Below are 13011 nucleotides of genomic sequence, written 5' to 3'. Positions count from 1 at the left end.
CCTGGGACTGCTATGTCCCAAATAAGTACCATGATAGCAAGAAGGTACCAAGATACTCCACAACCGAGACCTGCAGTCAGACACCGCGAGCCCGGCAGTGCATGGGGCGAGCAGGAACAATCCCCCTAGGAGCGCAAAATCCCATAGAACTTCTGACGAGCAGGAACATGCGTCAGAAGTCCCCCCTGAGGGGTACTTACTACATAGTGATTTGTTTGGTTACAGATATGTATATACATGAAGGTTTAAGGCTTTTATTCCTTTTTCAACCTTTTGATCCGAGCATTGAAACCTCCATCAGTCATGCCTGTCGTTTAAGTGAGCCTTCCTTCTACTTTACAATCCTCTTTGGTTAGGATCTCATTCCCCTGCCTAGAAATTGTTACCTCGATTACACATCGACTTCAATAGATTTACTCATGTGCCATAGAAATATTTATGAGAAATGGATATTTTTATTTATCTCTTATTCCTGCTGTCAATTATCGTTACAATAAATCGATATATGGCGTCAGCTCTTCATATGTGCTAATGCCAATTATTACCTTTCAGTCTGCTGAACCACGCCTGGTTCAGTCGCGACCTGTGCTTCGTTCCGCGTCACCGGTTGAGAATTATCGAACTTCTATGGTTTTTAAAAAAAGTTATTTTATCTTGATATATATCAAGTCCCAAAACCAATTCAAAGTGTCAACATACCATTAACTGATCCGAATTAAAGTGAAATTTTGTTGTTTAATAATATTTTTGACGCGAAAATATATCTTTACTCGAAATCCTTATGTAAAATTTGAAAAATGAAGTAACAAATAATAAAATTTAGATTCCAGGTATATGAGGTGGCTGATTCTAATCAAAGCTAGGGGATTGTTTTTCTATAATTATGGATCCAAATAATATAGTTCCAACCTATTATAATAATTTTGTTAGTTTAAACTAATAATTTAGACTCACTGTTGCAATAAATAGGTTTGTATAGAATTCAGTATGGTGTATGGTTTATGCACTATGAAGTGACCGCATCAATAGATTGTTTGTTTATAGTGCTTTGGTAACACCTTGACGCGGTACGTTAGAAGAGGGACGCTTGGCAGCTCTTCAGTAAAATTGCTTAAAAATTATTATTAAATATGAGCGGTGGCGTTTACGGAGGAGGTAAGTGGTGCCATTATTGCAAGATATTCATGCCTCAAGTCAGGAATAGTATATGCCAATTATTCCTGCTAGGCTGCTACTCAGTCCCGGTAAGTTAGCCTGTTAGTGTTACTCGTTCACTATTTGTCCGGCCTAGGGTGCAAAATAGTGTCAAAGCAGAGACTTTTATACTCTTCCTCTAGTTCAATTCTCAGTCCTATAAGTAGACCATTAAAGTATCATGGATACCATCATTAACATACATAAAAAATTGGTTTAAATCTTGAGTAAATGAACAAGGGTAAACGCGGTATATTCCGACACATTAAGGACGCATTGAGAAATGAAAAACTATAAAAAAAAAATAAATACATGCACTGTTAGAAAAATTACCGTTAACGGTATTACCGGCGTTTCAGTGGCCGGTCGGCACGTAAAAAGAAACACCGTGTCGCCGTTTTTATTCAAATTTAACACTAGAAATCCGTAAAACATCTGATAAAAACGGTGAAACAGTTTATTTTCACGTGGCGACCGGCCACTAGAACGCCAGTGGGACCGTTTTTTCACCGTTTTTTCTAACAGTGTGGACAGTATACTAATACATTGGACAGTATACACGTACACTCACAAAATACTGTCGATATAGTGACACACTTTCTTACCCACAGCTCGAACAGATAGCGGACGTATAGCACTGATAAATAAATACATCAATTGCCGGCCCCAATCTATGTTAGGATGACACACATTATATTGAGCTTTGTTTTAGTTCCATGCGTTCGTTGATGGTTGAAATGGTGACGTCATACATTTGCATGTCAAACTAATGCCAAAACACTAGGCCACTGTGCAGAGAGTGGATGAATATTGCAAGATCTTTGGCGACACTTCAGTAGCAAAATTTACGCCTTCAGAAGATCTTGCCAACACATTTAGATTGAAATTAATCTAAATAAATAATAGATGATAAATTAAATAAATAAATAAATTAAATATTAAAATATTAAATTAAATAAATTAATAGATGATTAAGTTGAGAAATGGATTTAGACACATGAAAACTAATTCCGTCACAACTTGAATTGGACACACACAGATCGTTCCAAGCTGTGTACAAAAATTAAAATTTGCTTAATTAAAAGCTTAATAGTTGTTAATTAAAAGCGTACCTAATTAAGTAGTGTTCAATATCCATTAGTGTTCTAATTCAAAGCCGTGTTGTATTCCAATACAGCTCACACAGCAAATGGAATTTGAACACGTGGATGACGGCATTACGTATTAGTAGAATTTGAAGCGCGGACGTAATATGCCTCACCACGTGCTGAATATTGCCACACACAGTGACGGAATATAGGGATTTGCCGCCGATTGGTAGGTTTCCATTCTAAAGGCTTTTAAATAAATATGGCAACATTTTGTGACGTTTCGTTGTTGCTGGCCCGTAGTACGGTGTTTTGCGAGTCAAATAAAGCAAACAGAACTCAAGTAACGCATACGGTTATTTTTTTACAGTTTTTCATTTCTCGATGCGTCCTTAATGTGATGGAATATACCGCGTTTACCCTACTTGTTTTTAACCTAGTTATACCTAAATATCTTGAAATTCAAGGGAGCCAGATTTGAAAATTCCTACTTATTACTAGAATCTTGCAAGTCCAACATGACCAATTTTCAATAAAATTGTAAACTTGGGGAAATAAATAGGTAGGTACCTACTAGCTTCAAATAAATTTATAACTCAGTTATGAATATTTTTAACAATTGGATAGGTCAGGAGGCTGAACTGGACAATTTTGATAAAGCTACCCTACCAGTAGAAAAATAGCTCTGTTTGAAGTAAATTTCCTTAATTCCTATTGGCTCATGATTATTTTTTTTAATAAAAATTGAAAAACAGATCTGTGTCTGTAATTTGTGAAAATTATTTATAAAATGATCTTGTGTACCTATAATTTTGGGTAAAATGTGCTACATATTCCAAATTAAATATTTATCTAGCAGAAATCTTGCTCCTCCAAAAATGGCAGGAAAGCTCAAAAGGAACCTAATATTTTAGCAACATGTCTTAGATAGTCACTCCGAATCGGAATTTGACTTTCAAGCACTATTAAAGGAAGATATACTATTCCATGTGTAACCATGCCTGGTGTGCACTGTGCACGCCTATCAAGCTGTGACTAGAGTTTTCCTTTCATATTTGGAGCTGCAGAATTGCTGCTAGATGAATTATCACCTATCTAAATGTTGACAAAAGTGCATGATGGGGCTGCAAGATTCCAAATGCCCTGAAAATTTGTCATTTAGGAGTTGCAAGACTTGAATTCTAAGTAGGGTAATTACAATCCTGTTCTATGTGTGCACTAGTTTAGAAAACTCCTACTTATTTCTGAAATATAGTAGCTCTAATATTATATAATTTCAGTTGGTATCAAATCTCATGGCTCTAATGCAATGTATTTTTTATTGATTGGAAAAATTGCAGTTCAAAAATGTGTCATTTTCCAAAATTTTCAACTTCAGCAGTTCAGTACCATGCTCCTGCCAAAATATCCTGCATAATGAGTTAACCCAAGACATTTTGTTCATGATCACATAGTTGCAATCACATCAGACTGCATTATAACCGCATTATTTCTTTAACAAAACAGTAAGTAATACATGTGTTCAATTGCCTCTAAAGTGAAGACAAATGTCCTTGTTGCAGTTTCTGGGGTAAAATTAAAGAATTGGGGTTACATGTGCATGAAACTTTGCAAATGAGCTTGCGGCTCATAAATGACTTTCCATGGCCTGGATATGGTATTCACAGCTCAATTAAATGGAATCACAGCTTGCAAATCCATAAAAACACTGCTCAAAAAATTCAGCTGTGGATCAGAGAATAAATGTTTTCCTCTCTAGTGCCTGCACCATAAGAACCCAAGTGATGTGTTTCTGATCAATATTTGGTGTGGGACACCAAATATTTGGAGGCTACTCTAGCTCTTAGTGATAAATCTTCATGAATTCTGGGAACTTTTTTAGCCTGCTCAACTTAGTTACTCCATTTCACTAAGCTCTTTTAGATGAATTTCTATTCCCAAAGCATCAACACAGTTAAAAGCAGTTCCTACTCTCTGTAGCTAGGTATTCCTTAGAAAAAGTGAGAATTCAGGCTTATGTTGCTGATGGGTAATTTTACGACTGATAAACTTGTGTATTATATATCTTTAGTTATTTTTTGGCAATAATCTCTTTTCTCTCAGGCACACTGTTGATACACAACCTTATGTTCATTAATTTTGGGATATGTTGCTGAGAAATATTTTTAAATCAAATTATAATTATGTTGTTAAGAGCATTTGCTTTTATAGATTAATTATAAACCTGTGAAGTTTGTTTATTAGATAAGATGTGGAACTAGAACTAAATGAAATTGAGATATATAGGTACAACTATTTTTATTTTGAATTTTAATTAAACATTGAAATTTCTTTCATACCATTTTCAATACTGAATATTTGCAGATATATTTTTATTTCATTAAGTGATTCTTCTCCATGTGAAAAGCACACTTCAAGTAACTCTCTAAAAGACTGAATATAATTTGCATACTGAATATAAAATCCAGAATTATTACTCTTCATAGTCATATTTCTCATAATAAATTTATATATTGCATGTAGACAGTAGAATATTGTAAACTTGTAAACATGTGCTCTTTCGTTGAAAATTTGTTAATTTGTATGATCTAACAGTTAATAAGTTTATGCAAATACTATGGTAGAAACTCTACTAGAGTGATTTAAACTTCCCAGATGAGGTGGGAGCCATTGTTGTGGACCCTGGCAGCTACACTGTCCGCATTGGTTATGCGGGTGAAGATTCTCCGAAGTTTGACATTCCATCTTGTGTTGGCCGAACCCTTGATCCAGATACCCAAGAGACCAAATTCAGTATTGATACAGTTAACCTTGCTGCACCAAGAAAAGGTAATATTGGACCATTACAAGAAAAGATGGTTAACCTTTTTATAACTGTTTGGAGCTATGGCTTTTTTGTGAATGCTTCTTGTAGCTTTAGAATCATTTTACAAATAGTGCATTGGACCATTTTCATGAATTTGAGATTATCTGAATGTTGAAATACTCTGATGATTCAAACTTTTGAAAAATACATGCAAGTATGGGTATTGTTACAGAATCTTCATAATTTGCTATTTTATATGTAGTCCTGTTGATTGCTCCAGCAAATTTTTTTTTCTCATCTTCTTCACTTCAATGAATTATTTGTCTTTTCCCAAGTGTATGATATGGGAAATAATGATTAGTGACTCAATTTATTTATTGAGTTTCAGCCTCAACCCCACAAATAGGCACATTTGTCCTACTTAATCAAAGGTAGATATGTTAGAAAGTTTCTCACTTCTCCCAACCTGATTTATTTCATGTTCTTCAGGATGTGAGGTATCCAACATAATGAAAGATGGCATGATAGAGGACTGGGATGCTTTTGAAAATCTCATGGATTATGCTTATGAGAAATGCATTAAAAGTGAGAGTCAATATCATCCCATGTTATGCTCTGAGGCAGCCTGGAATGCCAGAGGCAAGAGGGAAAAAATATGTGAACTTTTCTTTGAAAAGTATCAAGTAAGTTTTTCATACTTTCATAATTCATTGCTATTGTAGTGTTTTTTGTTACAAAATCTCTGTTGATGACTTCAGCTGGATCACGCAGTTATTATTATTATTTTTTTTTAGTAGAAGTGAGAAGTTGATTGCCTACTTGGCTTCTTTTTTTAATAGAAACTTTCATTTATACAAATATTCCACTCAAAGTAAATAATTCCTTAAGTATCTTGGACACTTTTGTTCAGTCTAATTGTTTCCCGTAACTCTTTTGCTACAAATATATATGATAGTTCCTTTTTTCTTGTGATGAATGTTGTCTCTACAAAATCCATTATTTATTGTCTATTATTTATAATTTAGTCTAATGATGTTATCTTTTACACCCCTACACATGGACAATTAATTTTTTGGGGTGTTTTCCTTCTAAAATAAGTGGCTTTTGTCTCAATAAAATTTATTTCAAACAATTACTCTCTACACACATGATAAATTTTTGTGATCATTTCTAGGTACCAGCATTTTTTCTAGTGAAGAGTGCTGTGCTGTCAGCTTTTGCCAATGGTCGGTTCAGTGGTGTGGTCGTGGACAGCGGTGCCTCGCACACCTCAGCCGTGCCGGTCATTGATGGCTATGTTCTGCAGCACGCCATAATCAAGAGCCCGCTGGGTGGCGACTTCCTCACTAACCAGGTCAACATTCATGACAACTCTTCTTATTTTAGATTACAGCTACAGAAGCTTTGTGGTGGCTCAACTTGTAGGTAACTTGCAGGTTGAACATCAATGCACTTGATTGAAGTTTTGTTAAATATCACAAAATATTAATTATGGACATCTTGGGGATTTAACCTGAACAGCTGTATATACAATGTCAGTGCTTCAGTGTAAAGTTTCAAATTCATTTTCTGCTAAACATGAGGGTTTCCTTTTTTAACAATGAACAAAAGTAAACCTACAACTTGCAGTAAACAAAATGTTATGAACTCATCAATCATCACGAAACACTTAAAAATAGCCTATTCTCAAAACACGCATCAAAATTGGGTCATTCAATATTGATTAAGAATTAAACTTTCATTGTGTCCTTTATCTAATTTTATCTGTTGACCATTTAATGCAATCAAACTTCTAAAAATTTAATGCAAAAAATGCAACCAAAGTTTCTAACAATTAACCTTTTATCATGACTTACTTATCAACCTAACCTTATCAACTCAACCTTCTATCTTGAGCTACTACTACTTATTTTACCTGTTAACTTTTAACCATTACTAATTTCCTATTATACTAACAATTAATATTTTATTTGCAGTCACTGAACTTCCTGAAGGACCAAAAAATCGACCTGGCCGCCCCATACATGATTGCCGAGAAGAAAGTGGTCAGGGAAGGAGATCCTCCGAAGTGGACGCGTAAAAATAACCTCCCTGAAGTAACTCAGTCGTGGCACAACTACCATGAGAAACAGGTGAAGCCTATTTCTTTATCAATCATTCCCTGTAATTTAGCTCACGAGACACATGAATATTCCTTTTTCTGACATTAGGATGGTATTATGTTGAATTTTAATGTAATATTATTTCATTTTGTGATTCATTTAAGAATGTTTATGGATTTATTAAAGTTTATTTGAAACTTTAAATATAAATAGATTTTTACATCGAGCTGTTACTGCCATATGAACAAATTTTCCCTCATTATTATTAGTTGCCTTGAGTTAAACACGATCTCGGACATTAATGAGTTACTTGTGTTGACAGGTGGTAACATTACTTGCGTTGACAGGTGGTAACATTACTTGTGTTGACAGGTGGTTCGAGATTTCACACAAGCTATCCTCACATGTGCAGAGTCTGCATATGATTTAGACACTGCGAATTCTATGCCCACTGAAGGTTATGAATTTCCAACAGGCTATACAGGGGTGAGTAATGAATACAATGCTGTTGAATTGTACAATTCCATGCCCACTGAAGGTTATGAATTTCCAACAGGCTATGCAGGGGTGAGTAATGAATACAATGCTGTTGAATTGTACAATTCCATGCCCACTGAAGGTTATGAATTTCCAACTATCTATATGGGGGTGAGTAATGAATACAACGCTTTGGACTGAAAGCTCTAAAGACCAGGCAATACCACATGAAACCTTGTTTTGTTTCTTGGTTGATATTGCAGGTAAAATCGGGTGTTGCGGGACTTGGGAGAAATACTTTTTTGTTAAGTTTGTTTTTAGTGAATATTCTAAACGAGACAATAAGCGACCATAAAATTTTACTTCATATATTTTCACTTCATCCACTTAGTTGAATATACCTATTTCAAGGAAACTTATTTGCTCTTAAATGATCACTATCTTGAACATTTTCTGTTCTTTTATTTTTTCTGAACATTTTTACTGGGACGAATTACCTAATAATTCATTAGACATAGAGTAAGTTGTGGAGATTATATTTATCTCACATTAGATTTTTGCTGCATATTTGATCGCTGTTTGATAGCTATGTACGATAATTAACATTTAAACGTCCAAATAAACCAATTGAGGTTGATAAAAGAATTTTATCTTATTGACCTAGTAGTATGCCTAATTATAATAATGATGATAATAACGATAATAGAATTATCTTGCAGGAATTCGGAGGAGAAAGGTTCAAGTTGGCAGAGTCTCTGTTCGACCCGAGCTTCATCAAAGGCTGCACCTCCACCATGCTGGGTAAGCCAAGTGTCCCTTGTTGTTGGTAATAAATAAGTGACAACATTATTATCGATCCCATAACAATTTAAGTATGTAGGTAGGTAAATGTGTTGTTAAGAATGTTCTTGGTGTGAATGTGCGCATTTCCTAATTGATTTTCAATGTGTACACGAGAAATCAAACCAAATTGAGGAAAAACTTGATGGATATGTCCAAATGTTAATTTTTATTCAGCATTTTTTCGCAGTTGAATAGCTTCTGAATTGTATCCTCAATTTTATTTCCTGAGTTAGGAAAAAGTTTTCTGTAGAGTGTAAATTTTTATATCTTTTTCCAAGTAATCTTTTGTTTCTTTAATTCATAGTTTCTTGACAACAAATTTTAATGCCGAAACCGCGCTCGGAGGCCGTTTCTCACGAGCCCACACCACCACTATGCTGCAGTTATTCTATATTATAATTATTTTAATGTATTTGGGTCCCATCGGATTTTCATTGATATTATTATTTCCGTCTCTTTAAAATTTATTTTACTTTTGTTTGCAGGATAATTTTGTTCACTAATGAGTAAGTCACTTGGTCGCCAGCTCCATATTTCTATGCGACATAACATTTATTGCTCAAACATTGACCCACCAACTTGGCAGAGACGAGTCACGTGTTTACCAACTAAATAAGTCTATGTGACATAACATTAGTGCTCAAATATTGACCCACTAACTTGGTCGCCAGCTCAATAAGTCTTTGCGACATAACATCATTCCTCATATATTGGCACTCCTACTTGACAGGAATGAGCCACGTGGTCGCCAGCTCCATTCGACATAACATCATTCCTCATATATTGGCACTCCAACTCGATAGGAATGAGCCACGTGGTCGCCAGCTCAATAAGTCTTTGCGACATAACATCATTCCTCATATATTGGCACTCCAACTTGACAGGAATGAGCCACGTGGTCGCCAGCTCCATAAGTCTGTGCGACATCGACCTGCGAGCATCACTGTACAGCGGCGTGGTCGTCACTGGAGGAAACTCCCTCACGAACGGCTTCGTGGAGCGCCTCAACAGGGACCTCAGCAGCCGCACGCCCCCCAACATGCGCCTTAAAATCCTCAGTGCCCAGGGCGTCGCTGAAAGAAGGTCGCCTATGTTGATAATTTTACGTTCATACTTCATTTATCCGATATGATTTAAATCATACCCAAGATATAGTGCGCAATTGGTCGAGTCATAAAAAATGTTGAAGAATTAACAGTTTGAATTGCTTTGGAAGGATATATTTACTGTCATCAATTGTTTTCATATGTACCATCTTAGTTAAGAGATTAATCATCAGTACAACAAGGGTTCAACCTTTGCTCCCTAGGTGGCATTAAAATTAAAGATATCATGTTGCCAGATACATCAAATAATTCGGCATTCACTCGTTACATAATATTTGTGATTAATTATTAGTTCAAGAACCCCTCAGGGGGGACTTCTGACGGGTGTCTGTGCTCGTCAGAAGTTTCCTTGTCACTTCGTCTCTTTTGAGATGCTAACGCTGCTTCCTTCGAGCCAGCTTCAGCGGGCTGGACATCTGAGACCTTCCGCCCCTTGTGGGTGATGAATAATTGAGACCTTCCGCCCCTTGTGGGTGATGAATAATTGAGACCTTCCACCTCTATGGTGATGTTCATCTTGACTTTCGGTGCGAGAAATTGCTGAAGCGCTAGTAAACATTTGGCCACTAAACTAAACTTACTTAGTTCAAGAAGGTGAATGGTAAATCATTTAAATTACAAGAACGATGGCTGGTTTCATGTGATTATTAAAGCTATATATGATTGATTCGAATTAAACATTGAGCTTTAATAACAAAACATTAATTTTCCCTGCAGATTTGGCTCCTGGATTGGCGGGTCCATTCTGGGTTCGCTTGGGAGCTTCCAGCAGATGTGGATCAGCCGGCAGGAGTATGACGAGGCCGGCAAGAGTCAAGTTGATCGCAAATGCCCTTAATAATTAAATCTAAAAAGCTTACTTATCGTCCATTTTAAGGAGGAATAGATTACGGACTCTATAATTCCGCATTAGAATGTTTTTTAAATACAAACGGTCGTTTGCATTTATTCATCTTCTTACTTCGTATTGATATGTTCAAATGCAGACTCTTGTTTGCAGTTATTGACCTTAATTCCAGTTGGAGTGTCGAAATGCACACCCAGTTTGCAATTTATTACGGTCTTTCTTCGTATTAGAATGTCTATAAATACAGACTCCTCGTTTGCATCTGTTCAATTTTGTACTTCGAATTAGATAGTTTCGATGTTAAATCCAAGGATGTTTCTACAAATCTGGTGCGTATCGAGGAATACTTTGTATCAAATGAAAAATTTAATAAAGGACCAAATTGCAAACAGTACGCGGAATTCCCTTCGTCAGTGAAAGTTAATTAATTAAAATTGTAACCTACTATAAATGAAATGTTCACTTGTCCTTCTGGCCGGTCCCGTCGAGGCTATTTCCATTAGTTGTGATCTATAATTACTGACTGCAAACATTTATTAAGTTGATGTATTTCTGTCGATCTATAATTATTGACGGTAAACATTAAGTTGATGTATTTCTCGTAATGTGGACTGAGAGTCTACCAATTTAATTGCAAAATATGTGTCTTAGACGGTACAATTCCGCGCTACTAATGATTAGGTTTTAGGGTTGTGGAATATTTTACGAAATCGCTACCACTAGCATATAACATAACTAAAATGTCACAGCCGGCAGGATAGAACTGCACGAGGTCTTCCTTTTTAGCGCAAGTAATATTCTCTATCGTAACCATGCATATGCATGTCGAAAGTTCGAACGATCGCTGGTGACCAATTAATAATAAAATAATGATGATAGCGGTTATAACCTGTATGCAAGAGCTCGAAATCGTGCTAAAAAAGTTTGTCGCACTGCAGTGAAAAACTTTGGAAAAAATATTGCTAAAAATGCAAAAAAGAATCCGAAAGCCTTCTTTTTGTACGCTAGTTCGAAGTGTAAGTCAAAAAACTGTATTTCTGATTTGAAAGTAGACCAACGAAAGATTTCCTCCGATGAGGGCGAGGCAAACGTTTTTGATCAGTTTTTCAGCAGTGTATTCACAGATGAGGACTTGAACAGTATTCCAGATATTGAGAAGAGCCCAGTCAGCTCGAAGTTAACAGGTTTTGAAATACACGAAGAAGAGGTTCTCAAGCGCCTGGTAGCTCAAAATCCCAACAAGTCATGTGGACAAGACGGCTTCCATCCCAGATTGCTCAAAGAATTAGCAACCGTTCTGGCCGGTCCATTGACAGTATTCTTTCAAAAAACCTTGAACGAAGGAACTTTGCCGTCCAACTGGAAAGAAGCTCAAGTAACACCATTGTTCAAAAAAGGTGACAAAAGCAGCCCCGGCAACTATCGCCCTGTCAGTCTGACAAGTGTTGTTTGTAAGCTAATGGAATCTGTTGTGAGGGATAGGATTATCGATCACTTGACTGCTCACCATCTGTCAGATTGTCAACATGGTTTTATTGCCGGTAGATCCTGCACCACTAACTTATTATCTACGTTGAACGAGTGGACTCGCCTGCTGGACGAAAGGGAACCAGTGGATGCATTGTACCTCGATTTTGCCAAGGCATTTGACAGCGTTCCGCATGAGCATACGAGTTCCTAGATGCAGATGTTCCTTATACGAGTTCCTAGATGCAGAAGCGATGAAGCAGTTGTTTTTTTGCTGTCGTGCGCCGCCCGAATCTAGAGCTTGGAAATGTTGTGTAGTCACCGAGATTTGAAAAAGAAAAAAATTTAATAGAGAATGTTCAAAGACGCGCAACAAGTATATTGGATGTGAAATTTAAATCTGGGTCTGGAATTGTAAAACACCTGTGGAGCAATTCTATTATTTTAGCCTAACTTCTTCAACTTTATTTGTAAATACTCACTTTTCTTGAAAAATGCAAACATTCTGTCATTTAAAAATGTTCCTGACGCTCTGAATGTAAAGAATTCATTCCTAAAAGGCTAAAATAGTCCATCGTCCATGACACATGTGACATAGGTCGCAAATCGTGGCAGTGAACGGTGCGGTGCCTACGGTGCAACGGTGGCACTGCTAGTTCTCCATAGCTACTGCACCTAGTGACCTAACAGCCCTAACTCATTGTTTGTGTCAATAAAAACTTTAGGTAATACTGGTCAGAATTACAATTAGTATGGTTTGTGTATTTGTATCATAGTGACAAACCAGAGATTTTTTAAAAATCAGTTCATTTCTAATTTCCTTATTTATTCAAGACTGAAACCAATTTCTAATGTAAGATAATGCTGGTATCCATGATACTGTACTGGTCTACTTATAGGACTCAAAAATGAACTTGAGGGAGAGTCTAAAACTCTAAAAAACTCTCTGCTTTGCCACTATGAATTTTGTATGGTTATTAACTATAACTTATTATTGTCCACATAATAACCAAGAGCTTTTATAATCAGTGTGGAATTCTGTATAGTTAATATATTCTCATGTCAATATAAGAAAACGTAT

General features: G+C 36.2%; 1 protein-coding gene across 1 annotated transcript; it reads left to right on the top strand.

Annotated features, from left to right (window-relative positions):
* The first annotated feature begins 885 nt into the window (after positions 1-885).
* Positions 886-10914, top strand: LOC108667038 (actin-like protein 6A). Its single transcript, XM_018154020.2, has 9 exons — positions 886-1155; positions 4938-5111; positions 5578-5771; positions 6263-6442; positions 7065-7220; positions 7563-7676; positions 8387-8468; positions 9395-9593; positions 10334-10914. The coding sequence occupies exons 1-9, from the start codon at positions 1131-1133 to the stop codon at positions 10452-10454; spliced, it is 1245 nt and encodes a 414-aa protein (XP_018009509.1). The 5' UTR covers positions 886-1130; the 3' UTR covers positions 10455-10914.
* Positions 10915-13011: the final 2097 nt, after the last annotated feature.

This window comes from Hyalella azteca, unplaced genomic scaffold, assembly GCF_000764305.2.
Source record: "Hyalella azteca isolate HAZT.00-mixed unplaced genomic scaffold, Hazt_2.0.2 contig3818, whole genome shotgun sequence".
In the NCBI taxonomy this organism is placed as follows: domain Eukaryota; kingdom Metazoa; phylum Arthropoda; class Malacostraca; order Amphipoda; family Hyalellidae; genus Hyalella; species Hyalella azteca.
Note: the sequence above shows the minus strand (reverse complement) of the source record. Positions and strands in the feature narration are given on the sequence as shown.